General features: G+C 37.6%; 1 protein-coding gene and 2 long non-coding RNA genes across 3 annotated transcripts; all 3 read right to left on the minus strand.

Moving 5' to 3' along the window:
• Positions 1 to 5,787: 5,787 nt before the first annotated feature.
• LOC125246692 lies at positions 5,788 to 7,499 on the minus strand. Its single transcript, XR_007179946.1, has 4 exons — positions 7,300 to 7,499; positions 7,075 to 7,208; positions 6,550 to 6,990; positions 5,788 to 5,971 (listed from the first exon to the last, which is right to left on the minus strand). It is a non-coding gene; the product is annotated as an uncharacterized LOC125246692 (long non-coding RNA).
• Positions 7,500 to 11,359: 3,860 nt separating this feature from the next.
• LOC125246620 (gamma-gliadin-like) lies at positions 11,360 to 13,711 on the minus strand. The gene is made up of 4 exons (XM_048157598.1): positions 13,504 to 13,711; positions 11,880 to 12,047; positions 11,590 to 11,769; positions 11,360 to 11,496 (listed from the first exon to the last, which is right to left on the minus strand). The coding sequence occupies exons 2-4, from the start codon at positions 11,953 to 11,955 to the stop codon at positions 11,375 to 11,377; spliced, it is 378 nt and encodes a 125-aa protein (XP_048013555.1). The 5' UTR covers positions 11,956 to 12,047; positions 13,504 to 13,711; the 3' UTR covers positions 11,360 to 11,374.
• A 474-nt stretch (positions 13,712 to 14,185) lies between these two features.
• On the minus strand, positions 14,186 to 17,274 carry LOC125246681. The gene is made up of 5 exons (XR_007179935.1): positions 17,164 to 17,274; positions 16,248 to 16,444; positions 15,977 to 16,043; positions 15,651 to 15,871; positions 14,186 to 15,536 (listed from the first exon to the last, which is right to left on the minus strand). It is a non-coding gene; the product is annotated as an uncharacterized LOC125246681 (long non-coding RNA).
• Positions 17,275 to 25,314: the final 8,040 nt, after the last annotated feature.

Below are 25,314 nucleotides of genomic sequence, written 5' to 3' on the forward strand. Positions count from 1 at the left end.
TTTGTAGTATATGTTGTAAACTAAATGTGATGTATCGAAAAATCGATGACTTCTAAACTCCATGACTATAACTTCATCCACTTCTAATCCAAAGTTCGTTTTTGTCATTGTTCAGAGGCATGCTCTGCAAAAAAATGACTAGTTTAAGAACTTTATAGTTAGTTATTTTTAGTTAATTATATTAAGGCTGTTGAATTATTTATTGCGTTTAGGTAAACTATGGGGTTTGGAATGACATGGATGAAGAAAAAAGGTTTTCAGTTTTGGACAAATTAAAGTACACACCGGTGAAATCTCAATTTTGGCCCTGAAATGTTGTTACAAATCATGTACTTTTATTGCTGTTAAAGCACTTCAAAACTTGAGCTTATTAGTAACTGTTGCTCCATCATGAGAAATCTGCATATTAATGGAGTTCAAGTTTACTATATGCTGTTCGGGATAAACAGTTTAGGACCCTTGACCAGAAATGTCAAATGAAAGACCAGGAGTCAGAGATGCAATCAATTGAACTTTTACTGAAGAATACTTTGCAATTTCATCAGCAGAAGTCAGCTTCAGGTCTCACAAGGAGTTTGTAGGCCGCTCCGCGTTCATTCACATTTCCACAACAATTATACTCTAACAGTGTCTATTGACTACGTCATTATTAAGGTAAAAATGATTCTGATTGGCTAAGAGAAGATAGGCAAGATTAGAAATCTTCCACACATGGACAGATAGTCAGAAGCGTATCTCCATGCATCAGGATGCTGACAAGGGGACCCTGGATTTAGGGACTAAATGTTCCTTTTGGGGTCATGAGGTGGCGTCTCTCTCTCTCTCTCTCTCTCTCTCTCTCTCTCTCTCTATATATATATATATATATATATATATATATAAATATAAATATAGTGAAGAGGCAAGGGAATTTTGATTCTCCCTTTAATGCATTTACAAAGCATGTGATTATAAGGTTCATTACTGTAGACAGGAGCATTTGGGCCTAGTTAAGTTGACTTCTGATTAGAGCTTAGATCGGGCCCAACAAATCAAGCCCGACCCTACCCGAGCCCGAGCACGTTGTGTCCGAGCCCGGCCCGGCCCGACACGTCCACTGTAATTATGAGCCCGAGCCCGATTTAAACCCGACCATTTTTAATACGTGGGCCGTTATAACCAGGGGCGGCGCCAGATTTTTTTTTTTTTTTTTTAACGCAGGTGCTGCTGTGCTAGATCATTTAGGCTACAGGGGGGAGCTGCGCAGTTATATAAATTATATAAATACTATTAATAAATGAGCAAAAATTGGCCACTCAATATTAAATATTAAATTATTTTAATTATAATAAAGTTTTAATTTTATTAAATTGAACAAGCTCAACATTCAGCATTCAATCAAATATTCTTAAAGATTAATTATTATTAATAATGTTACTTCAACCTATTGTTATTTTAACATAATATGTGTGTGAGCAACAAGCAAGATGTGCATTTGTAAATTCGGTGACAGCGTGTGTTACGAGTTTCAAATGGTGTAAGTGTGTCCGTGGCGCGCCGGCGCCTCCATGTCAATATTATATTGTCTGCTATATTGCTTTTTATGTATTAAATCCAGGTAATTGGATGGTGAAAAATGTATTAAAATTAAGATACAATTAATACTAAACGAAATTCACTTTAATGAAAATCTTTCTTCAAAACAAAACTTAACAAACTTGAAACTAAATGTGCTTATTTAATGGCTAAAACACCTAGGCTATAGCTAGACTCTCTTTTTGTACAAATTGCAGCACATTCATTTAATTCTGAATTTTGCATATGTAAGTTGAAAAGCATTTGTTTGTGCATAGTAAAACATATCTGTAACATTTATCAAGTTCATAATTGTGCGTGCATTTATTAATTATTATCTTAATGAATAATACGACAAGGAAGAAGCATGTAAACTGCGTTGTTTGTTTATTAAAACTAGTTTAAAATGTTTCCATACCTCCGATTTTCCTCCAGACTTGCTCAAAGTTAATTCTCCTGTTTTAATTTTTTTCTTTGGTTCTTCAAGCTCCATGTTGTACTTAAGCCTCGTTTCGGCTCCGACAAGGTTTTGTACCGTCTTCTGAGGGGTGTCAACTCACACCAGAAGCATTTCAGAAGCGAAGCGGCTGGATTCGCGAGACCACTAGATTTGCCTGGCAAACATTGTTTTCGTTAATTTTTTCATGTTTTTAATGGCTAAATGGTTATATTTTGTCCGGTTTGATTGTGTTTATTGCTATGCCATACTTTATTTTGCTGTAGCCATACAGATGAAGTTAACACACAACAAAAACCAAGAAATTTCAAGTTCGAATCTCTTGTCGTCAGTTTCTGGCATCGTATTAATGTGAAATATGAGCGGGAGTTTACTCAGGGTGATTATTTTGACTTTATTTTGTATTTCAGCTGCGCGTCTTGGACGCGGCGTCCGTCAAAAATAGGCGAGGCGCCTGTCTTTAGCGAAGCGGCGCGGTGAGCCGCTTCTGGGACGCTTCTCAAACGCACCGCGGCGCGGCTGGTGTAAACACGAGCATTGACTAGAGTGGCCGCGTATCAGCTCCGGTAGCCGCGTCGCAGCCGTGACGCGCCGCACGCGTGCAGTGTAAACGAGGCTTTAAACGAGGCTTTAAGCTACTGAATAGTACAACACGCACAGCAGGTGTGATGCGTCACGCGTGCGAGACTGCGAGCGCGAGTGGACGAGACGCTGCGTATGACACGTGACGTGCTTTATCAAGGGCCCGACCCGACCCGGCCCGAGGACGGTGGCGGGAAATATCGGCCCGACCCGGCCCGCGGGTCGGGTCGGGCCGAGTCCGGGCTCGGGCTCGGGCAGAGAATCTAAGCTCTACTTCTGATTCATAGTAATAGTTATTATTTTAGTGAAATTCTCTTGCCAGGAGGGTGTTTTTACAATAAAGTCTGACAAATCTTTCAGTCTTTGGATTTCTTATTGTCAGCTTATTATGGACTAATGCCCTGCAGCTGTCTGAAGATGTTTTTTTTTTTTTTTTTTTTTAATCTTCCAACTAACCTGTCAAATGATGATGACTGAAGCATCTAAAGGCAGGAACACACCAAGCCGACGGTCGGCTGTCGGGCAGTTTTTGTTTGTCGGCCGACTAAGTTTTCTCAGTGTGTTCCACACTGTCGGCTGAAGTTGGTCCTCGTCTGCTTTTTTTCGGCCGATTCGAAATGTTGAATCGGCTGTCACTACTCGATTCGTACTGGAAACACGATTTGTTCTGCGCATGTGCAAAATGCGTCGACATCCTGTCTGAAATATGGCGAAACAATTTACGGCAGTTATGACAACTACCCGATCCGTACCGGAAATAGTTCTCTACAAGTGATTCTTTTGACATGAATACTTTTTTTTTGGTAAAATATATCAATGTTAATAGGGGAGAGTGGGGTAATGTGAGACATCGGGTAATGTGAGACACCCCCTGTATCTCTGCAACGGAACACATTTGTGGTTATGTGACAATTATGTTTTCAAGCCCCTCACATTTCCCCTTGGCCATGAAGGAGAGGACCTCATGGTGCTGTGCTAAGCATGTTTTTTTCACAAAAATATTGTTTTTGCATGTAAAAGTAAATTTTCTTGCGGTCAACTTAATCAACTGTTGTGCCAAAGCAGACTGATTCAGGTAGAAAAACTTATATCATACATGTTGATGAACTATCAACATATAAAACCATGTGATGATGCTAGCTGAAGATTATCCTGAATTGCTAAGAGAGATTGTTTTTTTCTAAAATGTAGTGGTGGGGTAAAGTGAGACAAATGCTTTGGGGTAAAGTGAGACATGAGGCACAAGTTAAATTTAGTCTTAAAAATATTTTAATGTAATATTACATTGCATATGTTTTATTTTTAATGTCATAAACATTGTAGAAAAGCCATCCTGCCAAGGCAAAACATCAGGAAGACAACCTCTGGGGCAAAACACCCCTCGAGGAGAATGATGTGGCACATGTTCCTAAAAGTGATGTAGTGAAGAAGCTGCCTCAACCTAAAAGGCCTGGAGAGATGGAGAGAGCAACTCCTCATCTTTCCCTGTAACCTTCAGGGCTGGAGTGTAGAGTAGGCCTAGTTGTAGAGTATGACAGTAGGTTGATGTTCTAATACAGGTGGGTCTAGTCCTGTGTTCTGAGTCCCAGGCTGTTCTAGCTGGTTCTGATTGTGCTTTGCTCTGACCTCCAGACACTAGCTGGCTCTAAGGGTGCGTTCACACTTGTAGTTCGATTTGGTTGGTTAATTTGGTCCGGACCAAATAAGAAAAAAAAAAACATTTAGTCCTGGTCCAATTAGCGTTCAGATTGGCAATTTTATCACCGAACCAAAAGATACCGAACCTTGAGGCATAGGGATACATTCACAATGTTATTGGTCAGATTTTATGACGTATTGCCTATTTTGAACCGGAACTTAACAAAAATCCCAAACAATGCTGTGTGCTGAGGTAAATGCGCTCGTTGTGTGTGTGTAGCAGTGCGTAGCCTGTGTGTGATGGTACTTTGGCCAGCTGGGAACTCGTGAAGAGCTCATAAAATGTGTAAAGTAGTCAAAACAGCGGCAGGAATCCACCCACACAAACGAGACGAGCGTCTGATGCCTGTGATGGGCAAACTCGCGTCTATGACAAGAAAAACCGACATGCGTGAGGATTCTGTCCTTTTTAGGGCAGCGTTCACATATGTTCAAATGAACCGCACTGACTGAGCAATCGCATCAGGTGTTCTGACCCCCAGACTGTGCTCTGATCTAACTGGTTCTATCTGTCATTTGAATGTTAATTAAAATATTTTGAATTATATTATGTTGTATTTGATTTTGTTCAGAGTTAGAAAAGTGTTTAGAAAAAAAAATTGCTTAATTGACCAATCCCCATGATTCTGTTACTAGTCCGACATTAGTTCTGGAATGTGTGGTTGTCAAGCTAGCTGTCAGGATTCGAACTGTTACAACATGTGTTGTTATGGTAGTTTCAGAGTGGAAAAAGTAAGTGGATCAGTTTACCCCCTTGATTTCTCTGGTCTGTCTCGGTTTACCCCTAAGCTGGGGTAAAGTGAGACACAAGACGACTTTTTTTAAAACAATCATATTTTCACTGACCTTCGTCCTGAATACATTCTGATCATTTCTATGGCTAGGAAACATCCTGAATTAATGGGAAATGTGTAAATTTTACTGATATATCATTTTAGCTCGCTTAGAGGGGAGCAAATGTAAAAAGTGTCTCACTTTACCCCACTCTCCCCTACATTGCATAAATTAAATTGATTAAATAAAATAGAAAAAATGAAATACAATTAAACGAAATAGTTTACATTTGCTTGATCCCATTTGTGAAATACAGATACACATATATATATATATAAGTATGTGTTTGTTTATATTTAACATTCATTTTCTAAAGATATGTTCTACTTATTTCAACATACTTTAACAAATGTCTGCATTTAAAAAATTTACTTATTCAATTTATTCATAAATGAACTCATTCCTTCCATCTTTCATTCACTCACTCCCTTGATCTCTCCCTCCCTCACAAAAGTAAACTCACTCCCTTTTCTCGCCTCACTTCACTCCCATCCATCTCTCTCTCTCTCTCTCTCTCTCTCTCTCTCCCTCCCTGTCTCCTTCCTTCCCTCCCTCCCATCTCCTTCCTTCCCTCCCTCCCATCTCCTTCCTTCCCTCCCTCCCATCTCCTTCCTTCCTTCCCTCCCTCCCTCCCTCCCAAAAATATCTTTTGTGTTCCGAAGATGAACAGAAGTCTTACGGGTTTGGAAAGACATGACGGTGAGTAATTAATTACAGAATTTGGGTAAACTAAGCCTTTAAATTAGCAGATTAAATTTACAGAATTCCATCATTTAAAACATACCCCAAGGTCTCTTCCCATTTTTTTCTGTCCAGGATCCCAGGGCAATGAAGGCTGCAATGTGTCTGGCATTCCAAAGAAAACACAAAATATGTGTTAATTATAAATGTGTAATTAAATGATCAGTTATGCAACCTGATAATGAGGCCCTTAAATGAACTTTAAGCCTGAGAACGAGGCCCTAATAAGAACTTGAAGCCTGAGAATGTGGCTCCTTTTTGAAATCATAACCAAATAACACCAACAAGGCCAGTAAATTATATATCTTTAGTCTCAACCTAAATATGGTTCTGTAAGCCTCATCTCCAAAACCATCAGGGCGGAGAGAATCAGGAAAAAGTATTTCCCTCTTAGCCACCAACATAACCTGCACTGGGTACTTTGTTAATATCTCACCAACCCTACCTGTTGAATTTGAAAAAATTACAGCTAGAAAGATTATAAAAAGAAACTCAACACAGAGCAGATAGTGGTCAGCTTCACCCTGCTGCCTGATCCAAGCTGGAAATAGTACGACATCCTTGGACCTAACGTTTTCCCAACAGTATTTGGACAAAATAATATGCATGCATTTACTTCTGTGCCTGTTCTGAATAGAGTTATTTTTCAGTTGATGAGTATATGATAGCAAATGAGAACTTACAGGCAAACAATGCACTGGGTCCACAATTTAGTTTTTTCCAGGTGGGAACAACATAGAGGTCCACAATGTTTTCCCTTATGGAAAGAACATAAGTTATTAAACATGCATGCATCAAAATTAATACTTTTAAAAGAAGATATAATAGTATAAAGTAGATGTCTTTGTGCAGCTTCTTCCACAATCTTGAGGCAAGCATTTCCAATCTGAAATTAATTGCAGAACGATTACATCCCTGCGAACGCTGCCATGTGGAACATTATGCATTATCTGGGAATTTGTTTTTTTTTTTTGTGCAGTAAATAAGACACTAAACATACGCACATTAGATTCCATGCACTGGTTTAAACCCAGGCTCCAGAAGTCTTCTCGTGTGAGACAAATTTTGCCTTCCTTTACGATCAGTTCTTGTGATGGCCTATTTTTGTCCAACACATACTTCAACTAAAATTAAAGAAAGTTTGACATTAACAAGTAATGGTTATCATTTAAATATGCAAAGTGTCACTAAATAGACAGAATGCTTACCAGTTTATCTTGAATAGGGCCCAAGTCCTTCTCCCACTTTGCACCGGAACAAGCATATGGATGCTCTATCTGCCTTTTAAATGTTGCAGTGGTGTAAGAGTGGTCCTGGAGAAACGTCCTCTCAGTTGGTTCATCTAATGATAATTACATAAAAATATCCCATATTTCTAAAATTTAACACTTATTTGTAAATTGTTTTACACTCTTTATTTATTACACTCTTACTTTTTAATCGGTAGTATGTCCTCAATCTCGACACATTGACCCTCCGGCAACTTGACCCTTTAACAATAGTAGCCACCCCTTTGGAAGAAATGCAACAGTACCAAATGGTAACAGTACCAAAAAATGAAAACTTATTGAAAACAAATACAGAATTCTCATCTCTTCTCTTGATGGGATTTTTTTTTTAAACCAACATATCAATGGAGTCTCAGTCAGAATAAGGAACAAGGTTTATTAATTACAATCACTGGGCCTCCATCATCAATTCTTTTCCTGGTGATGCTATCTACTGAAGCAAAGAAATCTAAAGTGATAAAGACACTCTCAGCATGCACACACACAGTCCCAGAAACATTACATTTTCCACACCTCTAAATTATATATATTAGTGTAACAGTGACATAAGAGTTTAGAGTTACATTTAAAGCAGAATCATAGCAAAGAACATAGATCAGTCTATGCCTAGGTCTAATTCCAATTGTTATACACAACTTAATTTACCTTTATATCAAATACAAACCGTTTCATTGAGAAGTTTCATCTTATTGACTTTGGTGTCAATGTCATCTTCTGGGTCAGCAACTTCAAAATCATCTCCCATGGGACAGGCATTCATGACATCAGGCAGACGTGGGTGTCGATGGAAGAGGAGGAAGTAGGGACTGTATATAGTGGAGTACTAATCACATAGGAAGATTCCCATTAACTATTAAATTTGTATTATCAGGAAAACCTCCACCCTCGACATTACATAAATACATTAGTTCAGTTATACCATTGACAACTAACCATATATATTACAGATATAATAAGTAAGCGTGTTAAGACAACCTGCTTTGCCAACACGGTCTCACCCCTCATCGTCACATATCGACGTTTGGTCATTGCCCCCTAGCGTCGACATCCGAAGCAAAGGGTACCCCTTTTGCGTCGCTTTTCAACGTCGATGGCCGTCCTATACACTTCAATGTAAATCCCTTATCTTCGGATTCTGACGCAGGGGGGGTCAACCAACGAATCTCTTGCATGTGTTGGAAATTTTCGGTTTTCGTGGTCATAATGACAAATAACTTGGCTAGATGTAGGCATTATCTTGCGATAAAAAATACAGCAGGTTTTAGGCTACAGAGGATAGACTTTTAACGGATCAGACCCTCAACGTCGGATTTTGACGCATGCAGGGGGTCAACATAGATTTGCGCTCTTTATAAAAAAAAAAGCGATTTGCCCGGTATATTTGTTAATGTATATTTGTGTGTATAATTACTTCGACCGGACCTAACTGTTGTGTAAAATAATAATAATAATAATAATAATTGTTCTTGCATCTGTACCTTGCGTCACGTTGGCCAATCAACTACTTCAGCAGTAAAACATCATTGCATGCGACGATCCCTAGCACCATTGCGTTTTTCGATTTCCATACGTAAGTATTGCACTTAATATAGAATTAGACATATTAGATATTTGCATATCAGAAACAATCAGCTCATGCCATAAAGCTGTTGTGTTTGGTAATATTTTAGCGCATTGAGATGGTGTTTTCCATACATTAACTAGACTGGCGGCCCGCCACATTTTAATTTGTCCCGCCTCAGTCTCAAAGTAGGCCTGTCGCGATATTCAAATAACCGATTGATAATTGCGCTCTTTTAAACGGCAAAAATGCACCAATTAAGTTTTCGTGTATTATATTCAAACTCATCTGAAGCCATTCCATAGCTTCTGAATTATATAGTCACCTAGATTATTTATTTATTTATTTATTTTTGGGTCAGCTTATGATTATATATTTTTATTCATTTGCTATTTTTCTCTATAATGGAGAAGTGTGTTCAGTGCATTCTGGATTGTGTTTAATAAATCAAAGAGTGACGTTTAGTACCACAAATACAGATGTATAGATACAGGCCCCCACTAATTATTCTAGAAATAAATTAACCAATTTGACCACTTATGAACTATCATTTAGCCTACTATATGTTGTGTACATGACTAATGTGCCCTACCGTCACAAATAAATAAATAAATTACTATTAGAGCACAAAATTGTTTACAAGAGAACAAATTTCTTCATTGATGTAATCACTTACATTTTGCTCTCAGAATGCATCAGATTTATGCATTTAAATTTAAAATGTAAAAAATTTTCCTACGGGGGGGCATGCCCCCTGACCCCCCTAGAGGGACCGATGTCCATCCACCACAGTCTCACAAAATCCAGTTGGAAACACTCATGAAACACTGCACCAAATGAAATGTGCATGTGGTGCTACACATTGATAGATAAAAGTTAGCCATGGGTTAGGCACTATTGGTGACAAAATTAAAATAGTGTGATAGGCATGTCCGATTTCAAATATGATATTCTTTGTTGCAACTAAGTAGCCTAGTTGCTAATGAGTCATGCCACAGTCTACTGCCATATTTATAATCATAATTTGGATAAAAGTGTCTGCATAGAACCTATAGACATAAACATGTAAACATATATAATCCATACTCTATCTTCAGATGTAATGAGTGTGTGTGTTAGTTAGTATATTGTAATGTGTAGTTTAGTTATCAATTCTATACTGATTTATTTTTCTCTTTATCAACAGCTTCTCAAATACAATTTATCAAAAAATAATTAGCAGCTGACTACAAAAGGCACTTTTAAGAGCCACGTTTGTATTGTTATTCTCTATTCTCTTTTTTGTATTGTTCTCTCTCGCTCTCTTTCTCTCTCTCTCTCTCCATCCCTCTCTCTTCCCTTCCCTTCCCTCCTCTCCCCTTTTAGTGGTGTGTTTGTCCTTGTGCACTTTTGTTTGTTCTTGTGCACCATGTCAGATCCTAAGCTGAACCAGCTCTTGGAGGAGGTCAACAGTCTTGTCAACCAGGCAGAAGACATGGATGAACTCAAAAGGCTGCATGAGGTCATGAGCACTCAACAGGAGGCAGCTTCATCCATCCAGCGATCCACCAGCCAGCCATCTGTGAATTGGATTAAGAGGGACAGCAGAGGAAACATTATTTATGGGAGGCCAAGATTCTCCAGAAAGCAAGCAGGTCAGACTTACTTTTCATTCATGTTAATTAAGATCTAGATTTTACCTCTAGATCTATTTTTACCTTTTGGAATGATATATAAACATTTCACAAGTCATGGGTCTGAATCAGAAAATATATGATTATTATTATTATATAACATACTTACTATACATACTATAAGGAAAATCAATGCTAAAACTTTGTGTCATTATGTTTAAAAGGCAGTCATGGTAATGTATTTGTTTCTAATTGTAAAAGATGTTTTTTGTTTTTTTTAACTACAGTAGGTCTTAGCCACAGACAAACCGGAAAGACTGGTGGTTCCCTTTTCAGGGCTCCGGAAACCAGTGTGGAAATGACCAATGACTTTTCTCATATAAACACTGGTATGTCCTATATTGTCCCTGCACTGTAAAACAGTATGTTCATTAATAATAGGAATGTAATACACATTCCATATTTTTGTGTTGGTATGATAGACAGCACAGTTATTACTGCTGTTATGACTGTTGTTCAGTGATATACTCTTTTGTTTAATAACCTGTTGTTTTTTAATACTGTCCATTGTTTTAACAGAGTCTTTCCTTCAAGAGCTAAAACACTCACTGGGTGAAGATTTAGATGACAAAGAAACACCAGCACAAGCCTCCAGTGATTGGTCAGTGAGAAAAAGTCTTGTCTCAGGGTGGTGGGCGAAAGTGAGGCCCCGGTTGGTGGACAACATGGTGGCTAAGCAGCATGTGGCAAGTCCAGTCTGCCAGAAATGTTACTCCAGTCCAGCGATGATCCATTGTTGTAAGTTGTAGTTTTTGAGAGTCAGATTTTCTCACTTGTTAATTTCAGTTATCACCTGGAAAACTAAATGCTAAAATCTAAATAATTTCTGATCAGTCAATGAAGCCATGAAGAATATCTGGTCTTAAAAGCTGACAGTAAATACGTATGTTAGTCTTCTATCCTCTAACTATTCTCATAAATGCTTCTTTTTTTTTCAAGTGCGTCTTGTACCCTTGGAGATGCCAGAGAGAATATGTAGCTGTCCTCAGAGATTCTGATCAGAGGCAGTCTGTGGCTGAATTTGCTGGGGCTGGGGCTGGGGCTGGGTCGGGACCTGGAGCTGTATCAGCGGCTGATGGTGGACCGGAGACTCTGGGGGCTGGGGCTCTGTTGTGAAGGTCCCAAATTAACATCAACTTAAATAAACTTAACCGTAATTACTTCTGCATAAGAGATAGGGTGCAAGAAAGTTTACTTTACCCTTGTTTCTTTTGTTGGGGTTTGGTTTGGCAGTCCGTGGCTGACTTTGCTGGGGCTGTGGCTGGGTCGGGACCTGGAGCTGTATCTGCGGCTGATGGTGGACCGGAGACTCTGGGGGCTGGGGCTCTGTTGTGGAGATATGCTGGTCAGGTTGGGGCTGGGGCTGAGACATCTGGGGTCCTGTTAAGAAGGTAACAAGTTAACATGAATTTAATCTGTATACATTAAAGAAATATGCATTTTTTTTAAAAATATAATTAAAAAAGTAATGAGTTCTGCATAACCCTAACCTTGCTTTTTAAGTAAATACTCATATGCCTTTTTCATGGCATCAACAAAAGGTATTGTGTCCTCACTCAGTGCCATTCCAGCACTTATATCAGCAATCCATGAATTTTTTTTTTTTTTCTGCCTATAAATAAAATGGGCATATAGCCCAAGGCAGCCAGTTTCTGCACCTGAAATGAACAAAAGTACTTAGAGAATTCACATTGCATTAATATCAAGGTTACACAATTCACATCAACATCACTTTTTGTCGAGGTGACATCACATTTGTATGACATCAATATTCACATAGTGTCAGGCAATGACTGGTAACGCTTTACTGATCTGAGTTTCTAAACACTGAGAGGAGTGGTTCACAAGTGTTAATGTGATCTGATGACATTCATAAGCTGACCCACTTCTGTCATAGAACAAAATGTGTAGATTAAAGAGTGAAACAGACTGGTTGTAAGCTGATGAACCATCAACATGCTGGCAATGAGCTCTGACATGACGGTTAAAATGAAGGTTGCATTGAAAAATAAACAGATCTGATTTAGAACAAGATTTGGAGGTGGCCCTAATCAGAATTGACAGTCAGATTCCCTTGTTGTGCAAGGACCATAGTTGCTAAAGGGGATTCTCTCTATTGGTGCTGTTCGGCAACTGGAGGGTTGCAGGTTCGAGTATAGCTCTGCCTGCCTCCTTTGAAATGTCCTTGAGCAAGATACTGAACCCAAAACTGCTCCAAGTGTGCAGGTTGGCACCTTGCATGGCAGCCACCGGTGTATAAGTGTGTGGGTGAATATAAGGCATACATTATAAAGTGTTTTAAGTGCTCAGAGGAGTGAAAAAACACTATATATATTATATATGCAGTCCATTTACAATTTTACCATATTGTGAGTGGGAATAGAAATTTAATTACAAACTGGATATTATTTTGTCAACACTGATGCCATTCTCTCTCTTTTCTTACGAATGCTGCTACAAGGAAACTTTGGGTCACCACTATTAGAAAGCTCATCAGTTGCATAGGATAGACTATGTTAAATGTATCTGTTATAAGCAAATTGAGAGAACATGAGTCATTTTGGACACAGTTCACATCCATCCAAATGTCGTCCTGTTTATGGTATGTGTGCCAGCTTTAGGATAAGTCAAGGTCTGTGGGATGCATGCATAACGTGTCATTGATTTTTTTTTAAACTGTACATTCAGTCACAAGATGACATAATTTCCAGTGTCATTCAACCCATATTCCTGTTCCTCGAAATCAGTGAGTTTTGTCGTTAGGTGGAGAAACGAGAAAATTTGATTCAACAAGAACCAAATAGCAAAATGGCAGCTAACACTAAGTAATGAGGGCAAGGAAAGTTTCAGTTTTCTGTGGCACTTTCAGTTCTGGTCAGCTCCCACTTAGCAAATTTGGTCTATGTCGATGTTCTTTGTTCCTATTCCTACCAACAGCACTCTGTGAATCTCAAGCAACAGAAATATGGGTTGATTCACACCAGATTGTTCTACACAGTTAGAAATGATAATGTTGATAGTTTGATCATAGGATATTATTGATGTTAATGTAATGTGCTTTGAGCTTCATATTGACTACAATCCAATTCATGAAGCATGAGCATTTTTACTTACTGCAACTTGGGCAGAAGAAACCACTCTTGCTGCATTCCGATTTTTCCAGACCCCCTGACCCCACTCATTATCCAGGCGATCTTTGAGGGCCTCAATCTTTTTACTTTTGCTGAGGCTTGCATAGCAGGCGATGCAGAACTTCCTAATCGCCTGGTTCTCAACCTGGCAAGCAGGGCAACATCTGAATTTTGGCTTTGTCATTCTGAAATGTACAATATACACACACACACACACACAAGGATTATTACAATATTTTAATATGTTACGATATTTTAATTTAACACATTTTAAAGGCAAACAGGTTGTCATACAAATATAACCACAACAAATAGAAATAGCCTAAAGGCACATTCAAAATAAAATTCATTTAGACCAACCCAACTGTGAATGGACTCTCTATTGCCCTACTTTTAGGCTTGGACTAAGGTCTTTATTACTGTCAAAAATACACAGGTCTATGTCAATGGTTTCAGTCATTGCAGATAACATTACATGTGGAAGCTCCTAAAGCTTTTTTTCCCCTAAGGAAGCCCCAAGGCTTTTGGGGCACATTAGTCACGTACACAACATATAGTAGACTAAATGATCGTTCAGTGGTCAAACATGTAGAGTATACATTTCAACTATTAAAAATATGTAGCAAAAGGTTGCCTTTGTTAAATGTATTTATTTCTAGAATAATTAGTGGGGGCCTGTATCTATACATCTGTATTTGTGGTACTAAACGTCACTCTTTGATTTATTAAACACAATCCAGAATGCACTGAACACACTTCTCCATTATAGAGAAAAATAGCAAATGAATAAAAATATATAATCATAAGCTGACCCAAAAATAAATAAATAAATAATCTAGGTGACTATATAATTCAGAAGCTATGGAATGGCTTCAGATGAGTTTGAATATAATACACGAAAACTTAATTGGTGCATTTTTGCCGTTTAAAAGAGCGCAATTATCAATCGGTTATTTGAATATCGCGACAGGCCTACTTTGAGACTGAGGCGGGACAAATTAAAATGTGGCGGGCCGCCAGTCTAGTTAATGTATGGAAAACACCATCTCAATGCGCTAAAATATTACCAAACACAACAGCTTTATGGCATGAGCTGATTGTTTCTGATATGCAAATATCTAATATGTCTAATTCTATATTAAGTGCAATACTTACGTATGGAAATCAAAAAACGCAATGGTGCTAGGGATCGTCGCATGCAATGATGTTTTACTGCTGAAGTAGTTGATTGGCCAACGTGACGCAAGGTACAGATGCAAGAACAATTATTATTATTATTATTATTATTATTATTATTATTTTACACAACAGTTAGGTCCGGTCGAAGTAATTATACACACAAATATACATTAACAAATATACCGGGCAAATCGCTTTTTTTTTTATAAAGAGCGCAAATCTATGTTGACCCCCTGCATGCGTCAAAATCCGACGTTGAGGGTCTGATCCGTTAAAAGTCTATCCTCTGTAGCCTAAAACCTGCTGTATTTTTTATCGCAAGATAATGCCTACATCTAGCCAAGTTATTTGTCATTATGACCACGAAAACCGAAAATTTCCAACACATGCAAGAGATTCGTTGGTTGACCCCCCCTGCGTCAGAATCCGAAGATAAGGGATTTACATTGAAGTGTATAGGACGGCCATCGACGTTGAAAAGCGACGCAAAAGGGGTACCCTTTGCTTCGGATGTCGACGCTAGGGGGCAATGACCAAACGTCGATATGTGACGATGAGGGGTGAGACAGTGTTAATTCCATGTACCACAGCAGGAAGGTGGAGGTCCCAATCACTGTGGTTGTCATTCACATACTTTCTGAGAGTACGCTTAATATTCTGATTGGTTATTTCATCCTGTACATATCAATGCATTTATAAAGTTGATAAATAACCATAAGACAACAATAGATCTTACCGGACAGATATCCAAAGAGTTACCTGTCCGTTGGTCTGGGGATGGTAAGCACTGGAGACAGCATGTTTGATGTTCAGCATGCTGAAAATGCTGTTGTTTAGCTGCAGGGAGATCATCAATTAAATTTGCAAAAGTGGAGTAATTGTATATAACAATATATGTTAAGACAAGAGTAGAGGGGAAAAAAACATAATTAAACATTTACAAAACTTTACCTTGTTAACAAACTCCTTCCCTTGGTCTGTAATAATTTTCCTAACCATGCCGAACAAGTACAACTTTGCGGTTATTATTGCAGACACCTCAGTTGCCGTCTTAGATTGCATGGGTTCTTGGTGTACAGGTCTGTCATGGTAAGGACATACTTGTTGTTGCGTGCTGTTTCTGGCAGTGGTCCAATCAAATCCAAACCAAGCACCTCCCAAGCTTCGTTTACCTGCATGGCACAACATTTACATCAACCATATGCTAGTAAAACTGTACACAAGCTTGAGACTAGCTGGTTAGTCTCATCAGTATGCTAAAACATTGTAAGCAGTACCTTAATGGAATGCAAGACTGGCAGTCTTTATTGGGTCATTTAACTGGCAGCAGTGACAAGATCTGACCTAAAAAAGCAACAAAACATTTTTTGAACAAAATGTCTATAAAAACAGTCAGTTGACAAGTTGATGATGACAATAAATATAACTTCTAATTCAAGGACGTATCTAACAAACAGAGGTGGTAAAAAAAGAGACATTCTAAAGTATAGATGTATAACAAAAACTGGCAAAAGTAAAAGAAAAAGTAACACCTCTACAGTACATTACCCAGTCTTTCACATCCTGGATGATTGTAGACCAATAGTAGCCAGCAATAACCCTGTTTTGAGTGCCTCTGACACCACTGTGATTGCCAGTCCCAGGGTTATTGTGGCACTCTGTAAGAACAGACCTCTTCTCTTCCTCTGACAGGACAACTAGCCGCATGTATTGCCTACTGGGGCCGATGTAGAAGAGTCTGTCGTCTGTTTTAAGAGGAAAAAAGAAAATGTCCGAAAAAAGTTATATGAATGAATGTTTTTTCTTCAGTTGAACACAAAAGAAGATATTTTGAAGAATGTCGGTAATCAAATAGTTGACAGTAACCACTGACTTCCATTGTATTTGTTTTTTTTTTTTTTTTCCGACTATGGAAGTCGATAACTACTGTCAATTGTTTGATTATCAACTATTCTTCATTGATTACCAACTATTCATCAAAATATATTGTTTTGTGTTCAACAGAAGAAAAAAAAAAAAAAAAAAAACATACAGGTTTGAAACAACATGAGGGGGAGTAAATGATGACAGAATTTCCATTTATGGGTGAACTATCCCTTTAACAAAGCTTGGTATTTTATACACAATTTCTGAATTAAGCACATGACCCAGGTTGTTCCAGACAGGCAGTTCTATTTTTCATTATAAAATCTCTCGGTACTCATACCCCCAGCTTCACAGATAAGGCTTAAGCTAGTCCCAGACTAAAATGCATATTTGAGCTGTTTTAACTGAAAGTAACCTGCACTAAGTTATCCTAAAATATATGACTGCCATTGTTTTGTCTTAAAATGCACACCAGCAATTTGTTTTCTTTTTTTTTTTTTTTTTTTTTTTTGGCACGTTTATAAAAGCTACTTAAATGCCATAGTTGAGTTTTGGCCTTAAACTGGCTTAATCCAAGCCCTGTCTATGAAAGTAGAACCTTTGATAGTAAAATTCGTAGACGACCGTTTCACCTTCCGACGCTCTGTGAGATTGTCAGGAATTTCTCCTTTTAAGAGAAATTCTTGAATATGTATATAAAACGCAAAAGAATCCATAATGCAATCATATGTCACTCTCCAGCACGTCTCTATAAATCGATCATATTCACACACACATCGTGACAGTGACGTCGTTGTGGTAAAAACGTTAGCGGTGACAGGAAGTGGCAGTAAATTCGCGCATGCGCAGAACAAATCGTGTTTCCGGTACGGATCGAGTAGTGACATCGGCGTCGGAGCACGTCGGTCTGTCGGGCCATCTGATCATTCTGATTGGCTGTTCAGCTACTGCCACCTGCTGGTATGGAAAGGCATTTCATCTTACGCAGGCGCAGAATGGACGAGCTACTTGGCCGTCGGCTGTCTAGCGTTGGTTTGGTGTGTCAGGCCAACTTTGGACCCAGATGCTGCCGACGTGAGTCCACCCCTCAGTCTGCTTTCATCGGCACTAGTTCGTCACCGTTGGCTTGGTGTGTTCCTGCCTTAAGACTGAAGGACAATAATGAGAACTCTGAATATTATTGGAGCAGCTATTATGATGCTTAATGAAAGAAATCAAGTTGACAAACATTGGTGATAATATAGCGTATTGAGAGGTTTATAAACATTTTTAAAAAAGCCGGTCATTTTTGACCTCAAACACCACAAGTGTGACTTAATGCCATTTTGTACAAAATTAAATCATTTCAAAACAAGCTTCCTAGTTAAACATTAAAGCATGGTAATCAGGGTATCTTCCATTCATTCATGTTTTGATTTGATATTGAAATCAGAAAAATTTACAAAATGAAAACGAAAAAACAAAAAATTGGCTTGATTTTTCTTTTTTCGTTCTGGGGTAGGTAACAAATAAGCAGTTTGAATATTCGATCTCTACATGTGGGCGGGAATGAAACGCCTCTTTCCGCTGATTGGTCAAGGAGACGTCAAACCATGTCGTCATCAGTTGTTCATCGGTTCAGCTCAACAGAATAAAAGTCCCTCGCTCTACAGCTGTACGGATTCTTAACGCATTTATTCTACATTTTATGTCTTTCTCACGAAATATTAATTTATTTTGCAGCTGCACACAATTACCCCCATTCTACAACGTTGGCACAATGCCTGTTTTATTGAAGTGACCAAATATAAAAATCTAGCGAAGCTGCTCAACGCACTGGCCAGCGAATGTATAGGTAGGCTATACACTGAATTAAAAAAGTGCAAATCAGTAGCCTATCGATGTAAATATGCAGCAGTCATAACTTTTGTTTTAGACAACACTCTGAGTTTTGGACATGGGATGAATTTGAAATATGACAGATATGAAATATATTACATGTTATTAGTTCATCAAAGCGGTGCTATAGAGAGATGGACTTAAAATGCGAATTGGATGATTTGGCGGAGGTGAACTCGTTTATGCCAATTCGATATAGGCTATCACACATTTTAAAATAAATAAATAAAGGGAAAAATGTTAAAACAGTGTTAAAAATAACCGTTATAGTGCTCTCTTAAGAAGATATCAATTATACTTTATCAATATTAGGCTATATATCAAAACCCTGAAATAACACTAACAATAATAAGATAAAGAGTATTTTTATAGCCTATTTATTGCTATCTGTCTGTGTCAGAAATTAACTGTAATTGATTTAGTTGATTAATTGATTTTCAGGAGATTTTAGGATTTGTCCTAATTTTATTAAATATGTATGCTTTCTTTAATGTTAAGTTCTTAAATTTAGTCATTTAAATTACAATAAAATGATGCTATAGGTTGTTACCAATTAAATCAGTATCAAACAAAGGCTTGCAGAGGTAACAAAGAAGCACCATCTGAAGTTGCTTTTAGATTTATGAGTTAGATTGCTCAGAGAGGGCAGTATATGTGTAGGAATTACAATTGCATAATGTAATCATATTAATGTTTTAAACATCATTTTGAATACAGAAAATTTTAAATGACAAAATTAAACGATAACTGGATTATGAAATTAATGTCGCCAGTAGGTGTCAGCAAGTCACTGTGCTAATCATTGAGTCATTTATTTAAGCGATTCGTTCAAAACGCTGATTCATTCAAGAATATATCAATTGGATCTCTATAATCTTTTGGGCCATTGAATCACTCAGTCAACTGATTTGTTCAAAGACTCTGATTCATTCAGGAATGAAACACTGCTCTGTGCGCTACGAGTCAGTCACACAACATTTCTGATATGCATTGGAAGTTTAGTTGGCAGAGAAAATAAAACACCGTTTTGTCTGACATTCATTAATACTCAATATTAATGAAATAAACTCAGAATATTGCCTTAAACAAAAGTTATAACTTTAAGAAAAGGAAAAAATAGCATGCTGCCTATACATGTATTATGAAACAGAAGGATTAACTGAATATTTGACATGTCCTACACTTCTCTATGAAAACAAAACTCAAAATAGGCCTAATAGATTTGCTGTGACTGTAAAATACACACACACACACACACACACACACACATATATCCATCCCATGTTGTGTAAAACAAAAGACATTTTTACACTCAATGTATCGAAGTTGTAGGCTGCCTGGGGGTAGTGTGCAGCTGCAAAGTAAATTAATATTTATGAGATAAACTAATATTTCACGTGATGAATTAATGTCTATACAGAATTAAGCCCTGACTCTTCATCAGAACGATTTGTGTCAAGCCATTCACTAGTCTGGCTAGAATTCACTAGAAAGAGATTAAATGTAGAATAAACGCGTTAAGAATCTGTACAGCTGTAGAGCGAGGGACTTTTATTCTGTTGAGCTGAACCGATGAACAACTGATGACGACATGGTTTGACGTCTCCTTGACCAATCAGCGGAAAGAGGCGTTTCATTCCCGCCCACATGTAGAGATCGAATATTCAAACTGCTTATTTGTTTCCAACCCCAGAACGAAAAAAGAAAAATCAAGTCAGTTTTTTGTTTTTTCGTTTTCATTTTAAAAATGACAAAACGAAAAAAGGTGCAGTTTTCTCATTTTTCTGATTTCAATATCAAATCAAAACATGAATGAACGGAAGGTCCGTGTATCTTTTGGGGTCCGTGTACGTTTTGATAGTTTGTTTTCCAATTTGAAATGAAATACACAGAAACGAGAAAACAGTCGTTTCCCGTTTTTTCGTTTGTTAAAAAAAAACGGAAAAACGAGATTTTGACTCGATTTTCGTTTTTTCGGGTCATGGATAGAAAACGGAAACACGACTTCAAAACTCGTTTTCCACATGTGGGCGGTCATTACACGCCCCTTTCAGCCGATTGGTCAATCAAATCTGAGCCAGTGACGTCATCTTCAGTTCGTTCAACAAAATAACAGTCCTCTCCTGCTATATCAGTAGATGTCATAAATCGGCTTTCTTCTGTGCAACCTAACGCTTATTTCACAGAAATATTTATTTCAGAAATGTTAATCAGCACACAGACTGTTGTAATGTAGTTTGTAGTTTAATATGCATGGTGAAACTGCGCTACCCACACAGAGGAGCGGATGAAAAGCACAGATTTAAAAAAACAAACAAAAAAAAAACAAACTAGTTTTTATTTTATTCTATTTTGAATAAATAGAATAAATCACAATAAATAAGTAGTGTAAGCAGTTTTGAAAAACGAACAATAGCTCATCTCTCTATTTATTTTATATAGCCTATTGCCTGCTGAATATAGGCTAATGTTAATAACCCTTTGGTTAAAAGACTGAGGGAATATATAAAGATCAAACATTAAAGATCAAAATTACAGCTACATAGCTATTTTAGTTATGACAAAAATAATATATATAAAACGAATTAATTTAAAGCTGAACTGAAACAGAAACCGGCGTTATAACTACCTCTCTAATTTGACACAAATCCAAATGTTTCAATATTCACGATTGGGAGGCTAAACTATATTTATTATTTGAACGCTTTTATTGTAGCCTACAGACTACTTAAAATGAGCAGTATAACTTTTTATATATTTGGTTAAATAGGCTATGTTATTTTGACAGTTAACAGGCTGTGATGTCAGGTTACTAAAACTGATGTGTGTGCGCGTTAGGCGCCGACGCGTTCACTCGAATTTTCTTATAAAAGCGGAAACAACTTAAAATACTCAGACATTTATGGTCAAATATATGTAACACCATTCGAATCTGCGAAGGGTTAAATAGGCCTATTATTTTTGTACACTCACAATAACAAAACATTGCTCGTTAGATGAACAAAGACATTTTCTGCGAGAGAGGGCTGGCGCAAAATGCGGCATCGGCATCTCGCAGCGGCACTTCCGGCGGCATCTCCAGCGGCCAGGGACTTCTTCGGCAGCTGTCGCTTGAGCGGCATCTCCAGCGGCCGCGGCATTGGTATCTCATAGCGGCACTTCCGGCGGCATCTCCAGCGGCCAGTGACTTCTTCGGCAGCTGTCGCTAGAGCGGCATCTCCAGCGGCCGCGGCATCGGCATCTAGAGCAGCCAGGGACTTTATTCGGCAGCACCTGCCGCTGGCCATTATAATTCAATGTTGTTTTTTGTTTTATTTTAAAAACTACATTTAATCAAAATAACATAATATACCAGAAGACTATCATTTGTAAGCATTTATCACAAATTTTGTTAATAACGTTCTGATGCTCCACTACATAAAAGTAAATCACATGTTTTGATAAAATAAAACTGCAGTGTTATCCATTGCTTTGAAATGCACATGAATATAAACTGATATTTTGTTAATACAGAAATTAATTTCTGATAGACTATGCTGCACAAAGCTGAAATTGCGGCATCTCGTAGCGGCATTTCAGGTGGCATCTCCAGCAGCCACGGATATTCTTCTAATTTTAAAAGGCTACATTGCAACAAAATAGCATTATATATCACAGGACTGTCATTTGTAAGCATTTATCATTAATTTTGTTATGTAGGCCTTTTCTGACGCTGCAGTTGCTATCAGAGCACGCTGAAATTACTGCGTGTGTATATGACTTATGGTAGCTATATAATGTAATGACAGTCCTGTGTATATAGCAGCTTAATATTAATTTCTTCAAACGTAGTTTTAAAGTGAAAATATTACACCGAATTAGCGGCAGGTGCCACAAATAGCGACAGCTGCCAGAGAAAGTCCGTGGCTGCAGATGCCGCAATTTCAGCTTTGTCCATTGGAATAGTAAAACAAGAAACAGATTTTTAAAATCTAATGTTTTCCTAATAATAGAAAAATGTCCCTTTTTTTTGGAAACCATCAGTAGAAAGTCTGTAATTTCATATATATTTCTTATTTTTAGATTTTTAATCTTGAAATTGACCTTTTGACCTTTCAATGGCCTCATTGTTTGTACTTAAAAAATACAAATAAAGTTACATTTATCTGATCAGTCCACACAACAAGAACATCATTCAACGTTAATTTATGTAATATTTCATTTTCTTTCCATAAACCTTTAACAAAATGACCCTGTAACGGGGTGGTAACTGATGTGACGGGGTGGTATGGACGAAGTGTTTCTCTATATGATCTGCTGGTTTTAAACTTTAAAAACTGGGGGAGGGGAGACCTTCAAATTGACTAAAAAGTGTGTGAGTGAGTGAGTGAATGAGTGAATTAATGAACCAAACATTGTTGCCAAGTCTGCATTTTTCCTGCGAAATTGGGCTAGGCTACTTTTACATTGTTGCCGTGGGTTGTTTTTTATCAGGGGACATTTTGGGATGAAATTTACCACCACCGGGGTGGTAAGTTTAAGCTTGACGGGCCCTGCCTAACATGAAAAAGCAACAAATAAACAATGTAAAAAAAATGTGCATAGTTGCCTTCTTTTGTTCTTGGTGGCTATAAGGCTCAAATGATGTCACTTAGGCTTTGTGATGTCATTTAAAGGAACAGAGCATTATTTATAGATAAAACAAGTTAGTGTGACGGGGTGGTAAGTCAAACTGAGGGACGTGCACAAATCATAAAATATTTACCAAAAAAATAAGGTTTATTGTGAATAAATATATTTTGTGTAAACAGGGACACACATATAATCCTGAAAATAGTATATGTTTGAAAAAAAATATATAACTTATTTGGTGATACTTTAGATGCAAGTGTCATGTTGGTTAACACGGACATGTGAAATTGGCTATGTAATAATGAAAAATGATTAAAAATAGTATGCTAATCTTCAAAAAAAAAAAAACATTTGATCATATATCATGTTAAAAAGAATAACTTTAAGCTTTGGAAACAGACTTTGGGACATTTTTTTGTGCCTTATGCATCTGATCAAACGTTGCGGACCCAAATAGCACCTGTTTCGTAGAATGACTCATATACACACGCAGTAATTTCAGCGTGCTCTGATAGCAACTGCAGCGTCAGAAAAGGCCTACATATTAACAAAAATTAATGATAAATGACAGTCCTGTGATATATAATGCTATTTTGTTGCAATGTAGCTTTTTAAAATTAGAAGAATATCCGTGGCTGCTGGAGATGCCACCTGAAATGCCTCTATGAGATGCCGCAATTTCAGCTTTGTGCAGCATAGTCTATCAGAAATTAATTTCTGTATAAATATCAGTTTATATTCATGTGCATTTCAAAGCAATGGATAACATTGCAATTTTATTTTATCAAAGCATGTGATTTACTTTCTCTTATGTAGTGGAGCATCAGAACGTTATTAACAAAATTTGTGATAAATGCTTACAAATGATAGTCTTCTGGTATATTATGTTATTTTGATTAAATGTAGGCCTAGTTTTTAAAACAAAAAACAACATTGAATTATAATGGCCAGCGGCAGGTGCTGCCGAATAAAGTCCCTGGCTGCTCTAGATGCCGATGCCGCGGCCGCTGGAGATGCCGCTCTAGCGACAGCTGCCGAAGAAGTCACTGGCCGCTGGAGATGCCGCCGGAAGTGCCGCTATGAGATGCCGATGCCGCGGCCGCTGGAGATGCCGCTGTAGGGAGAGCTGCCGAAGAAGTCCCTGGCCGCTGGAGATGCCGCCGGAAGTGCCGCTGCGAGATGCCGATGCCGCATTTTGCGCCAGCCCCTGCTGTTTTCTGCCGTCTCGGTTTCCTTTCTGTGAACTTCTCAAAAATGAACCGACACTCATATTGTCGCATTTTTTTTCCCCTTTCATTTTGGTAATATGTTAATTACTTAAGTGAAATAAATTTCGCGCATAGGCTATTTATTCGTTTTATATAATTGAATCCTTTTTTCCCGTTCACAGAAGCGCGGCAGGTGCGTGATGATGATGAATCCTCATGTTCTGTTGTTTATTCTGCTATTTGTTCATGTAGGCTAAAACTAACCCCCTGGGATTTTTTTTTAATGATTCACAGACATTTATCATATATGCATACAGTAAATTTTCCCGCTGTTTAAGCCATGAATATTTACAAAATAAAATAATTACAAAGATAATAAAAGATAATAAAATAATTACAAAGATAATAAAAGTTCTATGTTTAATATACGAGAGTTTTTGTTTTGCTGTTGTCCACTAAAGCAGTTGACGCAGAATCGCCAATTCCCGTTAAATCGAAATTGAAAGTAAAATGTTCAGGGCCATTTAATTCATTCAAAAGCGAAGGAAAGACAGAAAAAGTGAGGATAGCAAGTAAACTGTGACATATAATAATGTTCACTGTGTTCATAAATTGTTTAATTTAAGAGATAAAATCTGCATGGCCATTTATAAGTAAGGAAAACTAAAAAGCCCCCCGATGGTGATACCGTAGGTGTTGCCACACAGTGGACAGCCTATTTTCTAATATGACTGCATAGTCTACTATATAGCCTACTGCAAGGAATGCGTCTGCTAAATGATTGAATTTAAATGTATAAAATGTAAACAAAACATTAAAATAAGAAAAAAAATGAGTGCAGTAGCCACTGATCTATAGAGAATAGTCTATCATAGCCTATTGATCGGTGGTAGTATCCCAAAGGATGTCATGCGCTTGCAACAGATGTAGAGGCATTTACATTCAAAATTTACAAAAAACAATGACAGCTTAAAAACAGACTTAATTAAATTTACTGTAGGTTTTTTAAACTTTTTTTTATCTGTGCAAACATATTTCTGTGAAATACGCGT

Source organism: Megalobrama amblycephala, linkage group LG15, assembly GCF_018812025.1.
Source record: "Megalobrama amblycephala isolate DHTTF-2021 linkage group LG15, ASM1881202v1, whole genome shotgun sequence".
Lineage (NCBI taxonomy): Eukaryota > Metazoa > Chordata > Actinopteri > Cypriniformes > Xenocyprididae > Megalobrama > Megalobrama amblycephala.

Bases quoted from the DNA above. Each gene is read 5' to 3' on its own strand.
- LOC125246620 (XM_048157598.1), bottom strand. From the start codon at position 11,955: ATGGCACTGAGTGAGGACACAATACCTTTTGTTGATGCCATGAAAAAG. The intron at 11,770-11,879 runs GTTAGGGTTATG...CCTTCTTAACAG, and splicing joins GTATTTACTTAAAAAGCAAG to GACCCCAGATGTCTCAGCCC. The intron at 11,497-11,589 runs GTAAAGTAAACT...CCTTCACAACAG, and splicing joins CCCCAACAAAAGAAACAAGG to AGCCCCAGCCCCCAGAGTCT.